General features: G+C 40.7%; 1 protein-coding gene across 8 annotated transcripts in view; it reads right to left on the reverse strand.

Annotated features, from left to right (window-relative positions):
• The window catches only part of jarid2b (jumonji and AT-rich interaction domain containing 2b), a 384,803-nt gene that overhangs the window by 34,270 nt on the left and 322,646 nt on the right, over positions 1-27,887 (reverse strand). For all 8 annotated transcript variants that reach the window (XM_069913428.1, XM_069913423.1, XM_069913421.1 and 5 more), the window contains 2 exons: positions 8,903-9,390; positions 2,877-2,969 (listed from right to left, as the gene is read on the reverse strand). In XM_069913428.1, coding sequence (XP_069769529.1) covers positions 2,877-2,969; positions 8,903-9,390 — 581 coding nt within the window. The remainder of the gene's footprint in view (positions 1-2,876; positions 2,970-8,902; positions 9,391-27,887) is intronic.

Genomic DNA, 27,887 nt, shown 5'->3' on the forward strand with positions numbered 1-27,887 from the left:
CTACCATGACAGATAAGTAGTCATTATCATATTGATTGGTAGAGGGTTATACTGGACACCTACTATTTCCTGAGTTAACATTGTATAATGTTAAAACGGCATATACATTAGTAGACACTTACAAAATCCCTTATATCCTGGAAATGCTCCAGCTGACTTAAAGGTACCAAGTACAATAATGGTTTATAAGAAAGGAGGGAGAAAGCAAAGTAGGAACTGAAGACTGATTAGACTGATATCATTCAGAAACATGCTGAAATCTGTGTTTAAGAATGTGGCATCAGGACCTTAGAAATCATTAAATGACTGGGTAGAATCAACGGGGTTATAAGAAACGGAGAATTTTGGGCAGTAAATCTACAGGTACCTAACCTTTTAACCAAAATTTCGAAAACATCCAAAAACCGGCACTTTTCTCAGTAGATTGACATCTGCTCATCAAAGATGGAGTTTGGCACCAAACATGACACGACACGACCCTCACTCAACTTCCGTGTATCCTGTGTTGTTCCTCTACTTTATACTGCCGCCCACCCAGCGTCACAGCGCTTTCAGTCGCCCCGGTGGTGGCTCAATGGCTGTCATTGCTACCCATAATCCGCCTTGCAGCTGAAACTGCTGTATCAGCGCCAGCGCAAGGGAACCGAGAATTGAGTCGTTCCCCTGGTGCTGGTACAGCAATGTGGGGTGGGGGGAAGAGAGAGATGGCAGTGCAATGCGGGCAGGCAAGAGGTGGCATGAGGGGGGATATGCAGCAGCACGACGCAGACATGTGGGGTAGGGGGGATAGACAGCAGCATGACTCGGCCAGATGGGGGTGGGGGAGAGACGGCAGCGTGACTCACAGGTGGGGGTGGGTGGAGTGGAGACAGCATTGTGACTCGGGTGGATGGGCTTAAAGGGACTGAAATCAAAATGATTCCAAAATCTGGAAGATTCCGAACAATGGCAGGTGTTCACTCCTGACGATCCCATATAAAAGGTTAGGCACCTGTACTAACCTTTTATGGTGGTTACAGGCCAGGCAAGAGGGATCAAGTAAATGCCCATTCAAAAGGCATATGGTTGTTTAAACAGAACAAGGGGAACTTCAAAAACTGTAGGTTCTGGGATCTTGATCAGACAAAGAATTGCTGGAGAAACCCAGTAGTTCAGATAGCATCTGTGGTAGATGGAAATGGTCAGTCAACATTTTGGGCCAGCACCCTTTATCAAGACAAGATTTTTTAAAAAGTGAAATTACATACAAGAAGGGGGGGTGGGGGGGGGGGAAAGAAGCTGGAAGGGGATCCCCAATTTGGTGATGGATCATTGGTGAGGTGAAGAAGAATCTTTCCGGGGTCAGCAGGATTTCCCTCGTGAGTTGTCACAAACCTGCAACCATTTGCATTCTTTCAAAAATATGTACTGTTGTTGGAATTGTGACAGAGTATTTAGATATGTTTTTGGGAGATAAATTTGAAAAGGTTTGTTTGAGTAGGTCACATACTCGGGGCCTCAGTGCTTTTGCAGGAGCTTTGAAGAGTGCTCGAGTGACTTCACTAATGGAATGTTATTTACAAAAGGCAACAGATGAAAGATCTCGCTGGAGCCGTATATTGTCTGGAAGAGAACTTGCTGTTCTGAGAGGGTCATGTGGTTTTGCAAGCAGAGAGAATCAAACAGGCTTTCTCTCAGAGAGAGAGAGAGAGATCAGTTCTGCAATGTTACAGCCAGCAGAGAACAGCCGGGACTGGAACAGGACAAGCTAGCAAGCTTATGGAAAGCCCCCTTTTGGAAGACAGCCTGGTCAAAGCCATTGTGGTTCATGCAAGAGGAGAAGACTGGCTGTCTAATGTTTCACTTGGAATAAAGGAAACAAAAAGGAACTCTGTGGTGACCTGAAAGAAAGAGGTTATCATCTGGAGAACCCTGAAGGGGCAAGTTTCATCAGCAAGACACTAGAGTGACTGATGGAAATACATCAGTTGTGGATGTCCTAGAACAACAAATCTCTCTCTGAAAACCGACAAGAACCTTCCTGAGCGTTACCATTTACCTTTCAAGCCTGGTGAACTTTATAAATGTTAAATTCTGTGCACAGTATAAGAATTGCCTGCAACCAGTGAACTTGGAAGAATGAGAGTGAGAATGGCCTGTGAATCAAATAATTTTTCTAAACTTAAACACACATTACATACACATGCACTTAGAATTAGAAGGGGGTTATGTTAGGTTAAGTAACTCAATGGAGACAAGTTAAAAGTTTAATTCTATTTTCATGTTTAAAGATAATTAAAAGCAACTTTTGCTTAAGTAACCATTTGTCTTGGTGAATATCTATTGCTGCTGGGTTTATAGCAGAATAAAGTGCAACATGTCCAAGTTTGCAGGGACTGTTGGTGGTGAGGAATGCAATTATATTGATCTTTGAGAATGCAGAGCAGACTCTGGGATACACATGATCAACCAAGGGTCTTACGGGGTATGAATGGGTTTCCTTCACCAATGCTATCCTACCCACAGAGTACATATGCTAAGCTTCACTTCCTGGACACACATTAAATTCTGTTATAAGTGAAATACTACAGATACTGAAACACATGAAGAGGAAGGAAATGATCATCAGCACAAAACTCCAGATGTTGAAGCAATAAATTAGCTGCCAGAGAATCTCAGCAGGTCAGGCATTAAGTTGGAGGGAAATGAACAGTCGATGTTTTGGGTTGAGATGCTTCATCTTGACTGGACATTTCCGTCCACGGATGCCACGTGACTCAGAGTTCCTCCAGCAGCTCGTTCATTTGCAGCATTTAAGCATGAAGTGTTTTTTCTGTCCGCAGGCACGGCTGAGAATATGTCGATAACTGCATTGGTTAAACTGTGACAGCTCCTACCTCCACTTCAGTTGCCGTGGGCTCCTTACTAAAGCACATGTTCATTGTGTTTCTGGCTGTTCGATAAAATGTAGTCAGCGACACAGATCGCCCCTGTGCACAAAGAAAAACATTCAGTTTAGAGATCTATGGCAACATAAGCATTCCTGTCCATCAGTGGGGTTTCCAAGATACCATGAACCCAGGGAGGTGGCCAGGTATATTTGTTTCAATGAAGGCACTCTGAAATAGTCGTGATAACCATCTAAACTAGTGCTTTTCAAACTTTTTCTTTCCACTCACATTCCACACGCCAATAGGTGCTCTGTGAGTGGAAAGAAAAAGTTTGAACACCACTGTTTTAACCGTACCTAATTGACTCGTTATGTGCACGGTTTCACAACTCCAAAGGAAATGGGCCAATGACGATTTTTATCAAGCAATATATTTCAACTGAGTCTAGAGCAGTGGTTTTCAACCCTTTTTTAAAAAGAATCACTCACATACCACCTTAAGCAATCCCTTACTAATCACAGAGCAGCAATGGCATAGGGATTACTTAAGGTGGTATGTGAGTGGAAAGAAAAGGTTTGAAAACCTCTGATCAAAACATTAGCACCTCAAATGCACTTCCACCAACCAACCAGTCAATAGCTCCCCTCCAAGCCATGCACCATCCTGATTTAGGTGCTCCTTCTTCATACAACATTCCAGGCCCTTCAGCCCACAAAGGCAATGAAAACCAGGAATGCCTCATCAAACAGCTGCAGCTGATCAAAAGTAATGCCCTATCATCAAATACCTTTCCCACATAGCGAGTGCCACTGTTGGAGATACTGGTCCACTGCATCAGGTGTTAAACGGAAGCCCTGTCTGAGGTATCAGGTGGACATCTCAAGATAGCAATTTTGAGTGCTCTTACACATACACACAAGATCCCAGGACATCATTCAAACGAGAGGTGCAGTTCTCCTAGATTCAGGACTGACTGGATACTCAAGGTCTGGGTGATGGGATGAATGGAGAGTTCCTGCAAACTAATGGCACCCATGCACTGAGAGTCAGAAGGCATCAAGTGCCACAAAACAAAAAAAAGAGCAGAAATACAATATGGGAAAGGTTCCACATTGGTTGTCTGGATTCCCAACCCAATCCAGTCCTTATTGTGCAGCATGCTTATCCTTTCCAATGACAAATGTCAGAGTTCATGCACAATCTTCCTGGTGTTAGGTTGGATTTAATGCAACACAGACTTATTGGAAAGTAAGGGTATTAAATCTGAATTAATTTCACTTCTTTTTCCCCACAAGAACGACTGTCAACATAAATACCTGCATTGCCCATGTAAAGGAAATGGAAAATGCAATAGAAAATAGGACTCGATTTGTGTCGAACCTTATACAAATGCTGAAAATAATAAAAGCCAATTATTTAAATCAGACCAGCTACCAGATGACAACAATGATGACAAGACTTTTTTCTTTTTACTGATTGGGTTTTACTGTTCATAAGACTGGATCCATCATTTTTGACTGGTGGGAAACAAAATCTTCTCCACCTGAAAAGTTACATGTACTCTTGTAATATCACATCCAGACCCTCCAGATGTGCACTTCCCCTGCACTATATGAAATGACAAAGCAAGAGTTTCCGTTCAAATTGCAGTGGTGTGGTGGGTGCTCATGATATTTGACTCAAGAGATAAGGCGGTGAAGAGTAGATGTAGCCTAACTTTAAATGTAGATCTTCAATGCGGTTGTCAAGTAGCTATGTTATTTAACGCTAAGACCTTCAGGAGACTCAGAACAGTTGGCAGCAACCAATTATTATGTCGCTGCTGAATAATGGTAGGAACTGTTTGTGGGATGTAGGTGCAGTAACAGCAGCCCCACTTAACCACAAACCTGATGATAATGGACCTCTACCTTTTGTGATTAACCAATCATAAAATTGGCTGCTTCATCAGATCAAGAAATTGCAATACAAATAAATCACAGTGTAATGCTTCCAAAATGTTTTTCTTACACTGGAAACGATTCCCAAACACCACAAAATGTTAACAAGCCAGGTAAATATACTTTGCTCATTACTTTTTAAGTAATCTTGATGTCAGGATATTATGGTGAACAAAATTTTTTTTTATAAATTAAAAGATCTCAACTCCATAAATGGGCTTCAACAAAGGTCAACTTTTAATGTCAGTTGCTGGGATAAATCTTTATACTAACATTTCCAAGACTTTCAAACATGGGCATTGCTATATTGGACAAACAAGTACAGTACAACTCCGATTATCCGACATCAGGTTTTCCAAAATCCTCATTTATCTGAATTTTTAAAATTTTTGGATAAATTAGGATATCCGAAACAAATCAGAAATACTCATTTATCCAGAAGTTTTTTTGGAGCTGAACTGACCTCACAGGCTAAAAAAAAATTCATCCAACATGAAATTAGAATGATGATGGTCCTCATTTCATCCCCTCTCTCTTTCCATCTCTTCTTTACCTTCCCCTATTGACTTTTCTCTCCCTCTTGCTCAAACTGCGTGCCAACGTCTCCCAGCCGCAAGCAGGCAGAAGAATCCCTTGCCCTGGCGTCATCAAGGAGAGTGGCATCCTGGGCAGGAGTGGGGACATTGGGTTTCTGAGCAGAAGTGGGGACCTCAGGCACCCAGGCAGAAGCGGGATTGTCAGGCTCCCAGCAGGAGCGAGGCCTTGGTGGGGAGGTGTCGGTGAACGGTGGTGGCCAGCATTTTTCTGGTGAGAATTATTATTTTAATGCTTTTAAAGCCTCTGTTGTTTGTTGTTGCTTAAACATTGTTGCAAGTGATTTGCTGTCACTACTGGACTGTTTTTATAAAATGAACAGTTCTCCAAAAAAAAAACATTTATCCAATATAGGCCCGGTCCCGACCATTTCGGATAATCGGAGCTGTACTGTGTATTTTTAAAAATCTCACAACAGATTTCAAATGTGGTATAGTATTATCCTGGCTGGAGGTTCATGACCAGTGGTGTTCTACAAGGATCAGTGTTGCGACCCCTGTTTTTTTTGTGATGTAAATCCCTGTAAAAGGTAGTGGACAAAACCCACTCCACTATTGAGAACATCTGCAGGGAATGCTGCTGTCAGAGAAAAGCAGCAATCATCAAATAAAGATACAGGAAACAGAAGTGGGACAAAGCCCACTTTTCCATCCCCTTCTATCTTCTGTGGATGCTCTACCATTCAGTGGGATCATTAACATTAGATTCACTTTCCTCCTTGACGCCATACCCTTCGATTCCTCTCATATCTAAAATTCTATCAATTAACAGTCTCAGCATAAAAGTCTCCACAGCCCATCTGGGAGAAGAATTGCACAGAAACGATCAAGGTGAAGGGATTTCTTTCTCTCTGAACATTGGTACTTTAATTCGAGACCCTTCTTTTTGCACACACCTTGGCCAGCAGAAATATTAACTCCACGTCTTTCCTCTTAAGCCCCAAAGAGACTGTGTACCATTTAGGAAGATCACCTCTTATTCTTCTAAGCTCAAGACCTCATTGGGCCGGTCTGCTTAATCACTCCTTCTGTCAGTCCAATATCCCAGAAATCAATCTGGTAAAGCTTTGCTAGAGTTCCTCAATTGCAAGTGTCCCTTTCCTTGGCTGTGAGGAGAGCAAACAAGTGTATAAAATTGCAAATGAGCAGGAGACCTTCAACACCTGCGGTAAAGACTTTGTGCACTTAAGGCCATGTTTGCCTTCATCATTGGTTGCTGTCCTGCGTACTAACTACAGTGACCAGTATACAAGGACACCCAGACCCCTCTGAACAAAATCTTTCAATCAGTACAATAAATAAAAACGTAGAGATGGCAGCACTGCTGGAGCCACTGAAGGGGCAGCGCTGCCACTGGTGCAAACCATCAGGGAGTGGAGATGCAGTGCTCCCACAGGGACCAACTGCCCAGTCAATTGTCGTTTGGCTCCGCACGTGCTTTGAATGGCCCGTTGAGGGAGCCGACGGTGGTTTTATTTGAGATCCCGCAACTTCAGGATCTACGCCCAAGATGGCGGTGCCTATTAATCAGCAGAAGCCACGGGGGGGGGGGGGGGGGAGGGCTGCAGACTCAGTCCACTTAACCAATCCTTGATCCACCATAGTAAATGGTCTCCAACTGTGAGCACTCTGACACTCCTCGTGGCACTAATTATAGGCCCTCTAAGAGAAAGTGATTGAAAACCATCAAGGATTTTGGGGAACTTGAATTCAAATTTTAAAAAAAGTCCTTTTAAAATAAATCTGTTACAAATTGCGAATCTAGCTAATCTCTTTCAGGGTGGTTAATCTGCTCTGCTGAACCAGTCTGTCTTATGCTATGGATGCACTGAAGTGAGGCAGTCTTAACTACCTCCTCAGTTCAAGGATTAACTACCTCCTCAGTTCAAGGATACTGAGCGGTGGATGGTAAATGTTGACATTTGCAGTGATATCCATACCCAAAGAAAAAATGGTGAGACCACAAATAGTGTGTTTATGCAAAAGACGGTGTGGTAAAAACAGGATATCAAAGTTCATCATTAACAGTTGTTCATTGGGCTGGGTTTATTGAAGAAGAAAGTAAATGGTGACATAGTGGCAACTGGAATCACCCAGATCAAAGACATGATATAGACATGGTCCTAAAAGAGGATATGCGTGTGCTTCCATAGGTGTGTGCGTGTGCAGTGAGCGCGAGAGGTTGCGTGAGGTGAGCGCGAGAGAGATTGTGTGTGGTGAGCGTGAGAGAGATTGTGTGCGGTGAGCGTGAGAGAAAGGAGAGAGGGAGGAGGGGTGAGAGAGTTTTAGAAGCGCGAGAAAGACATGATATGGACATGGTCCTAAAAGAGAATATGCGTGTGCTTCCATAGGTGTGTGTGTGTGCAGTGAGCGCGAGAGAGGTTGCGTGCGGTGAGCGCGAGAGAGGTTCCATGCAGTGAGCGCGAGAGAGGTTCCATGCAGTGAGCGCGAGAGAGGTTCCATGCAGTGAGCGTGAGAGAGGTTCCGTGCGGTGAGTGAGATTGTGTGCGGTGAGTGAGCACGAGAGAGATTGTGTGCGTTGAGCATGAGAGAAAGGAGAGAGGGAGGAGGGGTGAGAGAGTTTTAGAGAACACGTGTGAGAAGAACTACAGCACAGAAGAAACAGAGATGGGGAAGTTGTGATAATTCGAAATGTGATTGATTTGGGATTATTTTAATTTAAAAAAAGGGATGATTGGATAATGTCAAAATTGGTTATTCAGCAAGTGAAATTACACCAAGTCTAATCCATGACCTGTGATTGTTCTGCAGGTTAGTTAATATGATTAATTCTCTTAATTTAAAGAATGGTACAAGGCAGTTTAATCTCCAAGCATTAAATGTCAGTGAATTTGTCAATAAATTCTGAAAATGGGTCATTAGACTGTGAAACTCTGCCAATAAGGAGTGTATGTGGCATCAATAAAAGGAGGGCTGAACCAATGCAGACTCTGATGTGAACCAGATTTTCCCTTCCACCAAAAGCTACTTAAAACTGAAGCCTTTCCTCACATTAATCTTTCGTCTGTCACAATTTGCATAGAATAGTCAGACTGGATTACATGCTTCCATCCACAAAACAGACTGCAACATGTCCCTCACAAGATTTGAAAATCTTTCATAGGGATCATTTCATTCCCAAATGACCGTCTCTAATAAGGGCACCACTCTCCATGGGCAGAGCATGTACAACAACCTGCACTGGGTAAGTTTGCTTGAAAATGTTCCTGAGCCAAACACCCAGTCAGAAACTAATATTGTTCAGCCAGTTCAGTAAACACTATTTTTGCATCATTGAAGCCCAATACATTTAATGAAAAAAAAATACAGACTTTAATGCTTATCCGTTGCAGTAAGAGTTATCAAAAATTCCTGCTCACCTAACAAGGTAGGCAATCAGATTCCTAGGATAACTCTGTGCAGGGTGCATTTAATTCATCAGGCATCTGTTAACATTGCGAGGGTGTGTTATGTATGTATATAATGTGAATCCACACACCTTGTATATACACTTGTACAAGTCACTGAGAACTTCATTGTCCTCTTCACTCTCCTTTTCCTGAGGGAATAGTCGTCGCCTGCCTGTTTTCAAGTCAGAGTCTGTTATTTCTTTCAGTTTTTTCCGTAAGCCGTTTTTATGCACCACACCATTCACCAGCCCATTTTTGGGCTCAAACCTGGGCAGAGACTGAGACTTGTAAGGGTTGTCTGAGTGTGCTTCCAGGGGCCCCTTCTTCTTCTCCAGGTTCTCTTTTTCCTTCAGCACCTCCTTCTCCAGCCTTTTGTGCTCTTCCTGCGAGAGAGAGTCATAGGAGAGTAGGAACTGGCAATAAGCCTCTTGGAGCTTGGCTAGCCTGTCTTGTGCAGTTTTGGGGATTCGCAGCATATCTGCCAATTTGTTCCACTTCTTGAGGTCAGTCACTTGCTGCATGCCACCCATGTCGTTGATCAGCTGGTAAAACCGAGCCAAGTCCAACTCACATCCTCCTATGACAGAGAAACACATCAATGTCCCAACCTTCAGCTAATATTACTGTAATACATTTGGAATTGCACGAATTGGGGGTGGGGGTGGGGGGGGAAGTTATTTCTCTATCAATTAATCATTGGTCATGGTTCACTCTAAAATCAATATCACACCTTGTCCTGACAGTACAAGTTATGCTTAATTACATTTAATGATCAACTTTAAAATACACCTCCTCTGTATTACTTATAAGGACAAACATCTTTTTTTAATACAAAAACTTGTTTCATCAACAATAACAACTTTTTAAAAATTTGCAAAGCAACATGGCCAAAATAAAACATTAAATTAGCCTAGTAGTTACCACAACACTGTTACAGTACCAGTGACCCAGGATGGAACCCACTACTATCTGTAAGGAGTCTGTACATTCTCCCATTGAACTGCGTGGGTTTCCTTGCAGTGCTCCAGTTTCCGCCCCCCACCCTCCATAGACATATGGGGTTAGTAGGTTAATTGGTTACATGGGTGTAATTGGTTGGCACTGGCCTATGGGCCAGAAGAGCCTGTTACCATGCTGCTTTGCTAAATTTTAAAAAAAATTATTTCTGCTCCCAATCTATTCCCATTTCAAATATTGTCCTCAATGTAAAATTTAGCCACAGCACTGAGAAATACTGTGGCAGGTCTCCTGGCCACACAAATGGCAGGTTTTTCACAAGGCTGTTATGGGGAGCCTAAATCCAGGAAAATATCCACAGCACAGTGGGGTAGCTGGCAGAGCTGCTGCATTATAGCACCAGTGGCCAGGATTCAGCCCTGTCACCCAGTGCTGTCTGTGAGGAGTTTTCATGCTTCCTCCATCCCCAACATCCGCCCCAGTCATGCTCCAGTTTCCTTCCCCATCGAGATGGCTTGCCCAATCAGCCACTCTAAACTGTCCTTTTGTGTGACAGAGGTTGACGGGAATGTGGGAACAACAGTGAGATTAGTGTAAGTGGATGTGAGAGGATTGATACAGACTTGGTTCCAAAGGGCTTCTTCTCATGCTGTAAGATAATGAATCACAAGTGATACAAAATGGATATTTTTGCCTCTGAAACAAAATAAAATTACGCAGTGCCAGATTAAGGCTGCAAATCAGAGTAGGGGGCAAGAATCACTTTAACATTGCAGTTGGCTAAATAGTACCTTCACTAAACAAGTACTTCCTCCTCTTATAAGACACCATCAATTAAGCTGCACTATTACTCCTCAGTACATAGAACAGTACAGCACAGGAACAGATCCTTGGGCCCAAAACTAAAATTCCCGAGGAGAATTTGGATTAAAACTTGGAGCAGAAGTTCTCTTTGTTACTTTCTGACACACTGGAACTGGACTTGGCGATGAAGAATATGTCCCATCCCACTCGACTCCTGTGCGATTCTGCACCCGAACAAGCCATAGAAAACGCAGCCCTCGACAAGGGACTGAGGAATTGGACAGGCAGCTGTGGTATCTCAGGGACTAAGGATTTGGACAGGCAGCTGTGGCATCTCAGGGACTGAGGAATTGGACAGGCAGCTGTGGCATTTCAGGGACTGAGGATTTGGACAGGCAGCTGTGGCATCCCCTTGATGAATCAGATGAAACCATTCAGGAACAGCACTGATCAGGGAGTACTGGTCAGAACAGAGCCTGTTATTGTTTAAGATAGCAATAAGGTAAAGAAAGCTAGAATTAAGAAAGAGGCAAAATGAGAGGGTAAAAAGTTTGTTGCTTTTATCTCATTTTTAAAAAAAAACTCTAACCTTGAAATTACTGCAGATCCAATGCAAAGAGCTGCAGCCTTCTGAACAACCTGTTCACAAGATGTTCCAGAGCTCTTTTTGTAGATCCTCAGGGAAGAGTGTTCAGTGGAATCATCTTCCCTGTCCTTGGAACTGGAGAGTGAGTGCTCTTCAAGTCCATCAAGTAAATGTTAAGCCCCTTTTCCACTGGCATCCCAATGAAATGGTTGTGCAGTGTCCCGGTGTAAGAAGCCCTTTGTGTCATTTCCACTGGACCACCCTTAGCGGGGACACAACTCACCTCCGGGATCGGAGGGTTCTAACTTCAACTGGAAATGGGTGACTTTCTGCTGTCACTTTTCCACTGGTTTTATCAGCACGCTGGCATCAACTGACGCTGGGGATATGATTAGGGGTCAAGGCAGTTAATCCCCAGTGTGAAATTACATCATTTTACACTGGCATGTCGACAGTTTTCATTTTCTACTCATCCCTGTCCTAGTTAATTCTTGGGACAAGGTGCCAGTGGAAAAGAAGCTTTAGCCAAAAGTCCAAAGTACTTAACAATATCAAAACATCCCTAGCCACTCTATACAAGCACTGTGTTGTGGTTAACAGATTAGGGAATTAAATGAAAAAGTTTGTTCATATGATCAGAATAAAAAGCACACAATATGCCACCGTACTGAGGAATAAGGCTAGTAATAATACAGATTTATCAATGGACGATTGTTATTCCATGGATGGGATTGGCCATCTCTACAGACTGAAGGGCAAACTGAGATGTCAATCTTAATGCTTTGCTTCTACCAACAGAGTCCATTGACGGCAGGTGGATAATGTTTCTATAGTACATTATAGCTGCAGTCCAATAACAGTAAGTAGTTATATATTAGAAATGGGAGATTTACCTGAGGTATATTAATCTTCGAGACACCAGGGGTGGACAACCTTTTAATTTTTAATTTAGATAAAGAGCATGGTAACAGGCCATTTCAGACCATGCGCCCGTGCTACCCCATTAACCTCCACCCCCAGTACAAACCTGTGGGCCAAAATGGTCTGTTACCATGCTGTATTAAAAAATTAAATGGTTGCCCACCATTAAACCAAGAAAAAGCAGATAAGTATCTTCTATTCCCTTAGTAGTAGGGCCAATAACCAAAGAATGTGGACTTAATTCATGGAAAATATCAGAGATGAGTTGATTGAAAATATTTCACCCCAAAGATTTGGCCCAGAAATTGCTGTGAAGATGTGGTTGGATAGGATATTCTGCTGGTGTGTTCCGATTGTGCTTCAACAAGGTACTACATCCACCAGGATATAGACTAAGCTGAAAAGAGACATTTGCCTGGTTGGGTGGGCTTTTTTTCCATTTCGCATGGACACAATGGACAGAATAGTCTCCCATTAGTGTTCCAGATATGGACCATCCTCTGAGTGAAAAAGTCGCCCCTCAAGTCCCTCTTAAATCACTTGGCTCTCACCTCAAACATGTGCCATCTAGTCCTGGGGTAAAGACGGGGAGCATTCATTTTACCCATTGCACACATGATATTAAGACCCAATCTCTCCCTCGTACTCAAGCCCCCTTGTCCTGAAAGTTCTCGGAGAATCAAACAAAATTAAATTCCCTCTGAGTTTTAACAGACATGATGTGAAAGCCATTCACAGAACCAAAAATGTGAGGGGAAACCCCACATTGGATCGGTCAACTACTAATTGATGAGAGTAGCTACTGAAATAAATCAGCATGGTCACAAATAACTGCAGCTAAATGTCCTGCTAACCAAGGATGCGCTTGATTTAGTATTGAGTGAAAAAACAGATTTGGTTAACCCAATGATGAACTTTTTCCTTATAATACTTAGTGCTTATCATGACATGTGAAAAGTGGATACCTGGAGCATCCACCAACTTAAGAAAGGCACCTTCAACACAGTGAGACACAGAATGCTTGTAGTGAACTTGGCCAATCTGTGCCAATATCTAAAGTTACCCAAGATCACTGGGAGTTGTTTAAATAACATAACTGGCTTCTACCTGATGGACAAGTATCTGATTATTGGTTAAAAAAAATTCCATCCAAGACTGAAAGATAAGGGAGTCCAGAACTCAGAGAAATAGTGCCACTCCGTTGGGTTAGCCCAGAGTGTAGTGGTTTTACAGCATTTTCTTGGTATCCTAAAAACATGCCTTTTGGTTTCTTAGTGGGATTTTCATTCTCCTGGTAACCCTTTCCAGCTTAAACTACCCCAAAAGTCAACAATGGAACAATTTCTGAAATTAACCAATAGTGAGTTTCCTAACATCACTGTTCTGAAAGGTACAAGTTTTCATTTACTCATTAACCCTGTTTCTCCTCAAACCATGTTGCTTAAATAGCCCTCACTGAAACTCCAGAAGTGTCTTCATCTGTGCCAGAAGTGCTTGGGTGTCAAGGCCATCATTCCTCCTCAGCATCGTTCCAGATACCTGCTGCCCTTGGCACTCCTTTCAATTTCATGCTGCAATTAGGCCCTCAGCCAGATTCCCAAGGACAGGAGACCATATCCTTTCTGTTAACCCACAGAGAAGTTACAGCCGGCAAGGGAATCTATCAGCATTCCAGGCATCGATCTCTTGGAGGAGCACCTGGCTTCTGTGCAGGAGAGTGACTGCACAAAGAATAGGCACTGTTACTCACCTGCCTGACCCCCTCCCACTATTCTACCATGAAGCCTCTATTTATTTAACAACTCCTTTGAGCTCAAATCACACTGCTTACAAACTGGGATGCTTTAAGTTTACACATAACAACTACAAGAATTCACAAAACATCCATTGGAAACTCTGCAGTGAGAATGAGATCAGTATCCAACAGCAAATCCAACAGCATTGTTCTGTGAACCTCACCACTGAAGTGCTCACTTCCAGCATTATTCTATTGGATGTGAAAGTGCAGAGCAATTTCTGGGCCAAAGCATATCAATATGCAAAACTGGGACTTTTCTTATTAACTAAGGGAATTACAAAAGAGATACAAGTAAATAATGAACTTGGAAACTGCATAAATCACAGATAATAATTTAGAGAGAAGGTGTAGTCAAATATATTAGTAAGCCCTGGTATACTGAAAATGGTGAAATCGTGAAGTGGAATGAGAGTTCTTCCACTAAGTTCAAAGGATTGTGGGACCAGACTACATCAATATCTATCAGGAACATCACCAATGGTATCGAAGATCGTAATGGTACTAAAGAATGACAAATCCCCAGGACCAGTGAGAGAAGAACATGGTTGGAAGATTAAAACCAGCCATCTGCAAGATACAGTTTTAGCTTGGAGCATTATGCAAACCACCCTATTCAGGAACTGGGAAATGCAGCCCTGAGACCTGACAATCGCAAACACCAGAGTCTATATTGGAAAGATGGAATGATCCCTGTAATCTTTTAGATGCAATATATAATAGCAATCACCCCTCTCTGTCTTCAAATAAAATTCAAAAGGCATGTGATATAATTTCACATCATAGACTATTGGTTAATTGATCTGACAAGGATCATCAATGGGCATTTGTTCCTATTGGGAGCACCATATGACCAAAGCTAGCCCATCAAGGATAAATGGCGGTATCTCATTTACATGAAGTGAAACACCAAAGTCTGCAGATGTAACTGCAGTAAAAGCACAAAAATGCTGGAGGAACTCAGGTTAGAAATTCACAAACTTGTTGATGGCACAAGGATGACCAGCTTTGTCAACCGTCATTGAGATATTTCTCCATTAAAAGGGCAACAACAGGCAAATGGATTTAAACAAAGGCACATGTGAAGGAAGCCAGACTGACTCTAAAGAGAAAAGAAGGACTTTTAAATGTCAAAAATCTAGAAACCAGGGAGGTGTAAGTAGACTCTAGAATCCATGTACAAAGATCATTAACTTGTCATGCATGGAGGTGGGGAGGATAATCAGAAAAATCTCCTAGTGCTGCCAGAATAGAGGAGTGTAGTATACTACCAGGTCTTTGTAAAGGCCTGGTTAAATCATAATGGAAGTACCGTAGCACCCTGGCGAATCAAGGCCCTGCAGAGTTCTCAGCCTTTCAGGTGAGCCCTGGAGTCTCCAGTAATTAATTTTTTGGAGAAAAATCCAGCAGTATGGGGGAAAAAATCCTTTCATTGTTGCCTGGATTGTAGACTATCAACTAGAAGGCGAGGTTGTTTTCTCTGGAGTGCCAGAGGCCTAACATCAGTTTTTAAAACTATCAGCAATAAGCAGGGTAAACAGTCAGTCTTATTCCCAGAGTGGAAATGTCCAAAATTAGATGGCAAAAGTTAAAAGTGAGGTGGGGGGGGGGGGGGGAGAGAGAGAGAGAGAGAGAGAAGAGGATTTGCAAGGCAAGTTATTTTTAAGCACAGAGAGTGGTGGATGCATGGAACGGGCTGTCAGAGGTGGTGGTAGAAGTAGATAAAAGAGCAATATTTAAGAGGCATTTAGATGGACACGTGAACAGGCAGGGAATCGAGCAAGAGTGGGGAGATGGGATTAGCTTTCAAGTCGTTTAATTTGGGGGGCGTGGCAGATGGCGTAGAGTCTAGACGTGCAATCTCGACCTCTCTGGCCAGACTTTTAAATACCTGTTTTTTAACCCTTTGTTTCCAAGTTTAAACATTTTAAATTTTAGTTTAAAGTATTAACAAATTATTATGGCCACTAATGGTAAAAAGGCTAAATCTCAAGTTCAAAAGAAAATACATTTTCGAAGTGCTGAAGATTTGGGGCCTAGACAACTTGAAACAGCCCCAGGCTCAATTTCTTCATTGCCTAAATCCCAAGGGTCGCCTGTGGAGGCTGAAAAGCAAATGCATCAGGTAGCATTACAATCTGAAGAAGTCGATTTTCTTCATGAATGGATGAGAAGACAACAAGATGCGGGGGGAGACCAGCGGCGACTCCCTGAAGAAGTCGGGATGCCGTCGCTGGGAGTCCAGACCCGCAGTAAATCTTTTAAAATGCCTTCTGTTGAGTTGCAGCAGGAGCTGCAGTTACCATGTTCTGTCACCATGTCAGAGAGAGCAGAGCTGAGATTTATGGATTCACAATGTATGCAATTTAATGCAGTTATTCAACCTATGTTAACATCTCTAATGAATGAGATGGTTCAAATGAATGCTAGTATAAGTTCAGAATTAAATATGGTTAAGACATGTGCGGCTGCATCTTTTGAAGAATTTTAAAAATTTCAGACTGCTTTTTTGGATTGTAAACAAGTGACTTCTAACACAGAAAAAGTGTTGAAGGTGGAAAAATCAGTCATAGAATTGGGAGATCGTGAGAAGGAGCTAGAAAGAAAAATAGATTATTTGGAAAATCAAAGCAGAAGGAATAATGTGAAAATTGTTGGTTTGCCAGAAGGTATAGAAGGACAAGACCCTCTTCATTTCTTTAAAGACTGGATTCTGCAAATATTAGGGCAAGAATTTTTCTCTGGGGGATTGGCACTGGAAAGAGCCCACAGGGCTTTAAGAAGAATACCCTCAGCTGGTCAACCCCTGAGACCGGTAATAATTCGATGTCTGAGTTATTTGGATAGAAAAGCAATACTTCGACTTGCAGTACAAAATGCGAGACAACGACAAACCCCATTATTGATCCAGAATAGTAGAGCCTTTATTTATCCTGATCTGAGTCAAGATGTCATTCAACGTCAACGACGATTTAATCCAGTTAAAGAAGTTTTGTGGCGTAAAGGTTATAAGTCTACTTTTCATTACCCTGCAGTGTTGAAGGTCTTTTATGGAGACTATCAATTTCAGATTTTTGAAACTGATTGTGAAGCAATGATTTTTGCTGACTCATTGCCGGATATAAGAGGACAAAGACGAAGCTCACCATTATCTCCTAAAGAAAAATTTGGTAGTTCAGGAAACGGAAGAAATGGCAAAAACGGGGAAAATGGGAATGGAAAGAGTCCACCTCCTTCCGAAATGGGATCTTCAAGACTGGAGTCTTTTGGATGAAAAGAAGAATTTTCTTATTTTATTTTTTCTTTTGTTATTATGATACTTGGATGTTACTGATTGTTTGGCTAGGGAGGGGAAGATTTGCACTAAGTTCTTTACCAGTCATCAGCCACTGGTGGGTGATCCACACCCAATTTTTGTTTAGGTGAATACTACCTTTTGGTAGCTTTTTTTTTGGAGGGGGGGAAAGGAATTTTTTTTAATTGTTTTTTTTTCTTAGTTTTTAAATTTGTGATTTTTTTAATTGGAGGCCCTACATACATTGATTTGAGTTTTTATATAAAGATATCATTGGTATTTAGTAATAATAGTAGATATGTTGAAGTTGAGGTTTGCTACTTTTAATGTTCTAGGATTAAATAGTCCGATTAAATGTAAGCGAGTCTTAGCGTATATTAAGAAAATGAAAATTTATATTGCCTTTTTAAACATTTAAACATTTAATGAAGTTATGTGAAAGAAAGTGTGAAATTAAAAAGGGATTGGGTTGGGCATGTATATTTTTCTTCATTTAATTCTAGAGCTAAAGGTGTAGCAATTTTGATAAGTAAAAATTTATCTTTTGAATTATAATCAATGCAGGAAAAGGCAGGATGTATTCTTAAATTGAATTGTAAGATTTTTAGTGAATTTTGGACTTTACTTAATATTTATGCTCCAAATGCAGATGATGAAGTATTTATTTCAGATGCATTTTTATGTTTGGGTCAAGCTAATGATAATATTTTAGTTGATGGTGATTTTAATTGTGTTTTGGAACCTTTATTAGATAAATCTCCAAAGAAAGTTAAAAACTCCAAAATGGCAATTCAGGTCCAAGCGTTGATGAAAGATCTTAATTTAGTAGATATTTTGAGACGTCTTAATCCAAAAGAGAAAGACTTTTCCTTTTATTCATCTAGACATGAATCGTTTTCAAGGATTGATTTCTTTTTAGTATTGGCACATTTACAAGGGAAAATACAAGCGGAATATAAAAGTAGGGTGATTTCAAATAATTTTCTGTTACATTTTACATATGACACCTGAGAAAATTCAAATAGCTTATCGTTGGAGATTTAATACAATGTTGTTAAAAAATATGGAATTTATTGATTTTTTGAAAAAACAAATTAATTTTTTGAAAGAAAATTCTATTCTGTTCAAAGTAAGTTTGTATTATGGGATGCTATGAAAGCCTATTTGAGAAGACAAATAATTAGTTATACTTCTAAAATAAAAAAGAATCGATTAAATCAGAGTCTTGAATTAGAGAAACAGATCAATGAGTTAGAAAAGGAATTTCAGAAAGATGCTACAGAAGATCAGAAAATAGAATTATCTTGGTTGAAATTGAAATATAATACCATGCAATTTTATCATTTTGAATGTGTGATTAATAGGACTAAACAACGGTACAACAAATGGGGAGAGAAAGCACACAAGGTATTGGCGTGGCAATTAAAGAAAGAACAGATATCGAGGACTATTAATGCTGTTAGATGGAATTCTCTTATTACTTATAAACCTCGAGAGATTAATGATAAATTTTATTCATTTTATTAAAAGTTATAAACATCTGAAGGAAAACAGGAAACTAGATCCATTGAATTTTTTTTTTTTAAAATCGCAGTTGAATTTACCGAAATTAGAGGATAGAGATATACAGGAGTTAGAAGAACCATTTACTGATTCTGAAATTAAAATGGCTATGCTGGAAATGCCAAATGGTAAATCACCTGGTGATGATGGATTTTCGGTTGAATTTTATAAAAATTTTTATGATGATTTATCTACAGTGTTTGGGGATGTATTATGTCAAGTTGGAGAATATTATGATTTACCTCAGTCTTGTTCTAGTGCTTTAATTACAGTAATTCCTAAAAAAGATATCTTCATATAGACCAATTTCATTGTTAAATCTAGATTATAAAATAATAGCTAAAGTATTAGCGAATAGATTGGATAAATTTTTACCTAAGTTGATTCATATGGATCAAACAGGTTTTATAAAGAATATATATGCTTCAGATAATATTTTGTTCGTGATTAGTTTGATTAATAGATTTCAACAATCTTTAGATCATCCGATGGTGATATCCTTAGATGCAGAAAAAGAATTTGATAGAGTTGAATGTAAATTTTTGTTTAAAGTTTTGGAGAAATTTAAGTTTGGTCCTTCTTTTATTGGTTGGATTAGGGCTCTATATAGTAAACCGGTAGCTAGAGTATTGACGAATGGTTTGATTTCGGAATCTTTTAAGTTAACTCGATCAACTCGTCAAGGTTGTCCTTTATCACCAGCTTTGTTTGCGTTAGTGATTGAACCTTTAGCACAGTTGATAAGACAAAATACACAGATACAAGGTATGAAAGCTTTAGATGAGGAATATAAAATTAATTTATTTGCTGATGACGTATTGGTGTATTTAATAAATCCAGCTCAGTCACTTTTGCATTTGAAGGAATGTTTAACACAATATGGATGTCTTTCTGGATATAAGGTTAATTGGGAAAAAAGTAAAACATTACCAGTAAGTGAAGGAGATTATTCAGTTTATAAGAGTATTATTAATTTGAGGTGGACTGATCGAATTAAATATTTGGGTATAATTTTGAATGTTAATTATCAATCTTTATATAAATGAAATTAGGCTCCATTAATGAAAAAAAATTAAAACTGATTTAATTAAATGGAAAGATTTACCTATTAATTTAATGGGAAGGATAAATACAATTAAGATGAATATCTTTCCGCATATACAATATTTGTTTCAATCTATTCCGTATTTACTTGATAAAAATTTTTTTAAATAAAATGGTTAGGGAGTTTTTAATGGAGGGGTAAATTTTCGAGAGTAGCTTTGAATAAATTAACTTGGAAATATGAGTTAGGGCGATTACGTTTACCGCATTTTCAAAATTATTATGAGGCAGCCCAACTTAAATTTATTAGTTCATTGATGGATTTGGTACGGCCTAGTTGGGCTAAAATTGAGATGGGAAGTATTTCTGAATTTGAAATACATCAATTCTTGTTTAGGTGGAATATGAACTTGTTACAACAATATAATGTGCCTACATTAAAACATTTAATGAAGTTATGAATAAAGAAAAATAAAATGATAGGTTCTAGGGGTAAATTATTGGCTTTGACTCCATTGTATTATTATTTCTTTTTTTATTTCTTTTATTTCTTTTTCAATACATAATCAGTTTATTGCATTGAAGATTTAAAGGTGTGAAAAATTTGGGAGATTGTTTTAGAGGTTAAGTTTTTATCTTTTAGTCAGATGAATGGTACATTATTAAATTCGATCTTTTGTAAAATATATGTTTGATAGAGATATGATTTTACCTAAAATGACTAAATTTGAGACTTCTCTTATGAAGGTACCAGAGAAGGGTTATATTTCATTTATGTATCAAATATTACAGGATGGTATGGATAAAAAGGGTTGGGATAGATCTAAAATTAAATGGGAAGCAGATATTGGTTTTACTTTTTCTGAAGAGGATTGGTTAGATATCTGTTATGATAGTGTAACTAGATTGATAAATGCATGTTATGCAATGATTAATTACAATTTTTTACATCAATTATATTTGACACCTGAAAAATTTTAAAAATATGGTTTTAATGTATCAGATTTGTGTTTTAGATGTGGTGATACAGTTGGAACTTTTTTCATGCTGTTTGGTCATGTATACAATCTTTTTGGAAGAAAATTCAATCGTTTTTGGAATATCTGTATAAGATTAAAATAGTTTTAGATCCAACAGTATTTTTATTGGGTAGTTTGCAACCTCTGAAAGGTTTGGGATTAGATAAGTTTCAGCTTGCTTTTGTATATTTAGCTTTATCCGAAGCGAAAAAATGTATTGCTAGTACGCGGAAAGATACAAATATGATTAATATTAATAGATGGCATAATGAGATGAAATATTGTTTAATAATGGAAAAAATTACATATGTTTCGCATGATAATTATAATTTTTTAATTAATAACTGGTTGTTATACTCAGAATATTTAAATTTCAATTTATATTGATTATATTTTAATATGTATATTTAACTGTTTCTAAAATATTCTTTCTTTTTTCTGGCTCTCCTTAGGAGAGTTGGCTGGGGGGGGGGGGATATTTTCTTCATTTTTTTCTATCACAGCCGGTGGGGGAGTAGGGGGCTGGGCTGTCAGCATGGGGACTGCAGGGCTAGAGCGGCCAGCGGGGGAGAAGGGGGCTGGAGCAGCCGGCGGGGGAGAAGGGGGCTGGAGCAGCCGGCGGGGGAGAACAGTGGCTGGAGCAGCCGGCAGGGGAGAAGGGGATTGGAGCGGCCGGCTGGGGAGAAGGGGGCTGGAGCGGCCGGCGGGAGAGAACAAGGGCTGGAGCGGCTGGTGAGGGAGAACAAGGGCTGGAGCGGCCGGCGGGGGAGAACAGGGGCTGGCCGAAACAATGCCGGTACCTGACTCGAGCGCCGTACACACTCGCCAGCCGCCTTCTCACATTACACATTAACATATTAAGTTTATCATCAGCCTGCATTCAGGGTTGTGTTCATTCCATCCAATCTTCAATCCTATCCAATCACCTTATGTAAAGGAAGGATTCTGCTGGTGTTACCTAGCCCCTGAACAACTTGAGATCCACAATAACATGACTAATTCTTTAACAGCAATTGAGGCAGGCAATTAATACTGACTTTGACTGTGATGCCCAGCCTTTACATTTAATAACTGTTGCATGCAGATTTTCCAAATGATTAGGAATATTTTGGTATTCACGTTGATTTGAGTGTTCAAAAAGCTTCTTGACAGATACATCCAAGCTCTGGCATTCATTAAAATTTTTTGCTTCAAAATAAAACAGTCTGCAATAATTAAATATTGAACTGATTAAGGTTATACCACAGTCCCAGATTTTTTCTATTTTCCATGTTCTTTTCTCTGCCAAGTGACTTTCTTTATGATTTGTCCCATCAGACAAATATAGCAATACCTTATGTAAATTATTTACTGTGCCAATTTTTTTTCCAGCCTTTATGTTGTGTTAACTTATGTTTAATAGGTTCCTACTGATTAAATACATCTGCCTTTAATCTTTTAAGATGTGAGTTCATGTTTATGAGAATCCTTGCACTTTGAACAAGCTTCATGCTACTGGATACGAGAGCTTTTCAACCCCTCACTCATACTTCTGTGCATTGTCTCTGCAAATGCAGAGACTGTGTGTAAGATGATATCAGTCCAGCATTCAATGTTGCAAAATTTCTGGAGCTGAAATAATCCCAAAGGACACTGGCATACATCCTTTTGTCATGGGCTACTAAAGAGCGTAATGTTAACAAGTCCTCTCTCATCTCTATTTGCCAGTCACAAAAATTTGTATAAGGGACCACTGAAGAATTTGGCATTTATTAACAATAGGACTACTTTCTCCAGAGACAGGAATTGACAATGGCTGAGCTTAAAACATTAGATGTGCTTTTAGTCAAACACTCAGGGCTGTATAGCATGGATACCAACTTAGTAGCCTACCTGAGGATACCATTTGCTGGAGCTAAATCCGTCTTTTTCATGCATCTGTCCAAACATCTTTCACTACTAATTGTCCCCACCACTTTCTCTGGCAGGTTATTCCATATACCCATCATTTTCTGTGCAAAAAAGGGGCCCCTCAGGTCCCCTTTCCTTCTTATCTTAAATCTATGCCCTCTGCTTTAAGACATCCCTACACAAGGGAAAAGACTGTAAACAGGCACCTCTTCTAGATACCCTTTATTTTATATACCTAAACCTCTATGAGGGGCCCCTTCACCCTTCTTCACTCCATAGAAGAAGGCTCCAGTGTATTGTCTCTCCTCATAACTAAAGCCAACCAAGTCCCTGTAACATCTTTGTGAATCTTTCTGTTTACTTTCCAGTGACATCCTTCCTATCACTTGCAAAGACCTGAATAATGGTTTTTAGACTGCAGGCGTGTAATGGCACAATCAACAAAATTTGCTGTTACACGGGCAGTCTAAAAAGGAAAGTACAGGAATTTTTAGTCAATTTCTGCACCGCGATTTATCCTGCAGGACTCCTACTACTTTTCAAGGGAAGCCTTCAGTCAAAATCACACTGCAAAACTAACCTCGTGAACTTGACGTACAGCTGATGAAGCGTTATGACACATGCTACATTGCTCCACATAAAGCTCCAGGTGGACCAATGTGCACAGAAACAGGCGTGCAGTGTAAACGACTACAAGGTGAGTAATTATGTTAATTTATGTTAAATTTTTCCACAGATTGCTGTCTAAAAAACACTATTTAAATTTTTTTGTTTCAAAAGGATTTTCAATACTAAGCACTCAGATGTAAAAAGCTTTGTGAAAACACACTGTGGCTAAAAAGTACAGTTGATATGCATTCAGCTTTAGGGAAACACCATGAGTTGTTGTAGCACTTCAGTTCTTTCTTTCATCTGAAGGACACTAAAACTTGTATTTTTAGCAGGTGAAAGACAAGAATTCCAAGAGTGCCAATGAAGATTCCCTTGTGAATCTGCAGGGGTCATCTACTGCATCTAGTACTCTCCCCCTGATCTCCCTTGCATCGAAAAGACTGGACGCAGACTGGGAGATTGCTTTGTTGAGCACCTCGGCACTGTCCACCGCAATAGCATGAATCTCCCAGTGACCATCCATTTTAATTCCCCATCCCATATGTTGCTGACATGTCTGACAATGGTCTCATGCACTGCCAGACTGAGACCACTCACAAATTAGAGGAACAACACCTCATCTTTCAACTGGGCACCTCCCAACCAGACACATTAACTTTTATTCAGCTTTTGATAAACCCTTTCCCCACCAACCCCCAACTTCTTCCTGTCACCTTCTCCCAGCTCTATTTCTCTCCTTTTCCCCTGCCTCCTTTTGCACAGACTTTAGGCCCTTTCAGGTGATCTGAACACCCCATTGTAAAGCCACATATTCTCCCCCCCATGTGGCTAAAGACATAGTCACCTGAATGCTCTGAAAGTGCCTCTGAGGCACCGACATCAATCCTCCTCATGGAGGGATAATCGGCAGAGTGCCAGGCTCTGCCGAAGCACCTGAATGTCCAGCCGCTGCAAGCAGCTGCCTGGGGGCGGGCTGTTGATTCTATCAGCAGGCGACCTAACTCCCTGCTGCCTAACAGCCCCCCGCCACACAACCTGACAGACACACTCCCCGCTGCCTGACTGCTCCCCGTTCCCCGCCCTGCTGCCTGACATCCGCCCCTGCCCCGGTGCCTGACAGCCGCCCCCCCCACCCCGCTGCCTGACAGACCCTGCCCTACTGGGGAGGGGAGGTTGGCAGGGGCGTCAGAGCAGGGGTGGCCAGCAGGGGAACATCGGGTCAGATGTCAAGGGGCGGCTAGTGCACAGGCTGTCACAGCCCAGCAAGCCGCTCCTGCACCGGGGCCACTCTCTGCGGCATAGTAATGGCGGTCTTTCCTCCCATAATCCCCCACACAGCTGGAACTGTGGGAAACACAGAGTGGTTCCACCTGCGTCGGGGATTATTGGTAGGGAAGACGGCCATTGCTATGGTGCATATTTAAGGCGGGTGGCTCTGCGGCACCAGTCATCCCACCTCCATCAGATCTGGAGGCACTTTGAAACTCCTCTGGATATGAATATGCCCTTTCAGATGGACCAGGCAAAACTGCAAGCAGCCCTTTAGGGCTGCCATCTGAAAGGTGAGTCTGCAGGTTAAGATCTGCTCCTGCTGCTGCCCTCAAGGTGGAGAGTCCATTTGAAAGGGGCTATAATCATTTCTCACCTCTCCCCCTATCATATCCAATTAACAACTTTTGTTGGTCTGGACTCCTCTCCCCATCAGCCTATCTATATTCTGAGATTTCCTGTTATTTTGCTCATTCTGCTTATTCCTTGAAGAAGGGATCAGGCCCAAAACATCAGCAATGTGTCTTTGTCTCCTATGGACACTGAAAGACCGTGTCTTTGTCTCCTATGGACACTGAAAGACCGGCTGAGTTCCTCCAGCATTTCAGTACGTCTTTACTACAATCACAGCGTCTGCAGACTTTCCTGTTTCACTCGCCTTGTACCAATGAAGATGTCAAGTGAGGCTTGGAGGTAGTGTACATGTTAAGGGCAAATGAGATGAAGGATCATACACAAAGTGGCAGGATGCTGACACATGCAGATAAAACGGGTTCTTGGGTGTGCACACCCAGAGATCCTTGAGGCTGATGTGACATCATCCATTGCCTGAGTTAAAACTGAGCAGAGAGGCCAATACTCAAACCATAAAACATTAATTTTGGCAGAGCTGGAGTGCTGTGTGTACCATTCCGATCACCAAACTACAGGAAAGATACTATCTCACTAGATCGAATGCAGAGGAGGTCCAAAAGGTTTCTCCTAAGCTGCAGATCCTTTCCTTGGTACAAATGCATTTGGCAAGAGACTGTAAAAACAAGTTAAAATATGTGTTCCATTTCATCCTTAATACCCTACTATGCCAAACTGATCACCAGTTTTTTAAATCTATGAATGAGTAAGCTTCTAATGTCTCCTTGGGCAGAAAATACTACAAATCCATTAATTCTATTGGAGAAGCAGTTCCTTCTTATCTCAGTCTCCCCTAAATCTCGAGGCTGCCAGTGGACACCACTTTTCAGCTTCCATCTTATTTGTTCTTCTCGTAATTTTATATTTCTATAAGATCTCCTTCTCATTCTTCTAAGTTTCAACAAGTAGAAACCCAGGCAATCTAATCTCTCCTCATGACCTTACCCATGGTGCATCAACCTGGTGAACCACCTCTGTATTACCTCCAAGTATGATACATCTTTTCTCGTGAGATTATCAAAACTAGAGTACTCCAGATGTCATCTACCAGTACTATCTACAGATGCAGCAGAACCTTCCCGTTTTTAAATACAATCCCTCGAGCAATGAAGGCCAACATTTCAATGGCCGTGAAAATTGCAAAGTCATTTCAAAGTAGGAGCAGTCTGTCTGACATATTTCATCTTGGTTTGTGATGGGCAGAAGAGAGACGGTAAAGCTCACTGCTTAAACAGGGTTCCGATCCATCACACCAACTGTCCATTAAGCTCCATAGATGCAATGAGATCCTTCTGAAGTTTGTTTTTCGCTGAAACTTAATAATTCAGTGCAACTCAATACCTCTGGAAGAGGCGGCACTGCATCTACTTTTGAGAAGTGAATTGTAGTGAACAGCTAACACGAAGATACAGAAATAACTAGGTAACTCCAGATATAATTTGTACGGGAGGTGGAGTGGAAAGTGCAAAGGATACAAGTTTTGGACTTGGTTGGGGGCGGGTGGAAATCCTTATTTGGTGGGATTAAGATTTATGAAAACAAATCTGGTTAAGAGTGCAGGACAAGGATATTCCCCGCAAGTTGCTGAAACAGAAAGCGGAATCCCTCAGACAAATAGAGAAATTAATGAAAGGACTAGAGGCAAATAACAAACCCAAGAATAATGATAAAATTGAATTCAGGCCAAACATACAAAACACAGAGTGGAATATGGTTAGAAAGGTAAAACTGAAATAAGATTAGCAGAGAACAAAGGGAACCAGTACATGAACAGATCATGGTTATTCAGAAGAGTTTTTATTTACACAGCAACTTTAATAGAATCAAGTATTTACCTTCAAACAAGATTTTATACTGAGCTACAGAGAGGCAATACCTGGACAGATTGTTAACCACTTGATTAATGGATTAAAGAGAGGGGTATACAAACAAACAGAAACAAGTTCTTTTCTTGAAAAAGGGCTCAGGCCCAAAATGTTGGTAATATTTCTTTACTTCCTATGGACATTCTGATATTGGCTGAGTTCCTCCAATATTTTTGTGTTTTTAAGGCTCTCATCCCTGCCTATTCTATACTATTAACGTTGATCTTTGCTGGCATCAGGAGTACAAAGGCTGGGAGAAGATGGTGTCTTCTGTTTAATTCACAAGGGAACAAGGAGGTCTCACAAAGCACTGGATAAGATGATGAATTATTGGATAAGATTGTACCCCAAGTGCTGCCCAGCACAACTCAGAGAGCGCGCCGTGTTTTGTCAGCCTTTGGGAACCTGACAACGCTGGTGCCTCAGTTCCACAGCTGATCTAGCATAAAGCAGAAGGTTATGAGTAGGAATAAGTTCCCTGGCCATCACACTTTGAGGCATCACACCAGGCTGCTCTCAAACATTCAAAGGTCTATTTCACTGCATTTAAATGTTTCTGACCATCAGCCATTTAAATTATCGAGAATCAGAAACAGGCCATTCAGCACAACTCATCCATGATGACCATACCCAGTCCTAATGTTTGGCCCCTTCTAAACCTCTCCTATCCATGTACCTGTCCAAATGTCTTTTAGATATTTAAAATTAAAACATGCATTACACTACCATTTATCAATTTAAACCATTATGAAACAACAATTACCCCAGATGAATATCTGTAAAGACAAGCTGAAGGGAAGAGTTACACCCAGCTGATCAACTCAATTCTTCACTGGTATCAATGTTAGGTCCAGGGAACAGATGCACACAGCCAGAAAACCCCTGACGTGTGTGTTGCAGAAGCTTGAGCAGAACTGCCAGCCAGCCAATCCCACCCAATGATTTGCCCTCAGTTTCACAGCAGGCTCTGGCAGCCTTAAATTAACATGTACGAGGGAGTGGATAAATATAGAAAAACTGCTGGGACTAAACCCGGACAGCAC

Source organism: Narcine bancroftii, chromosome 1, assembly GCF_036971445.1.
Source record: "Narcine bancroftii isolate sNarBan1 chromosome 1, sNarBan1.hap1, whole genome shotgun sequence".
Classification (NCBI taxonomy): domain Eukaryota; kingdom Metazoa; phylum Chordata; class Chondrichthyes; order Torpediniformes; family Narcinidae; genus Narcine; species Narcine bancroftii.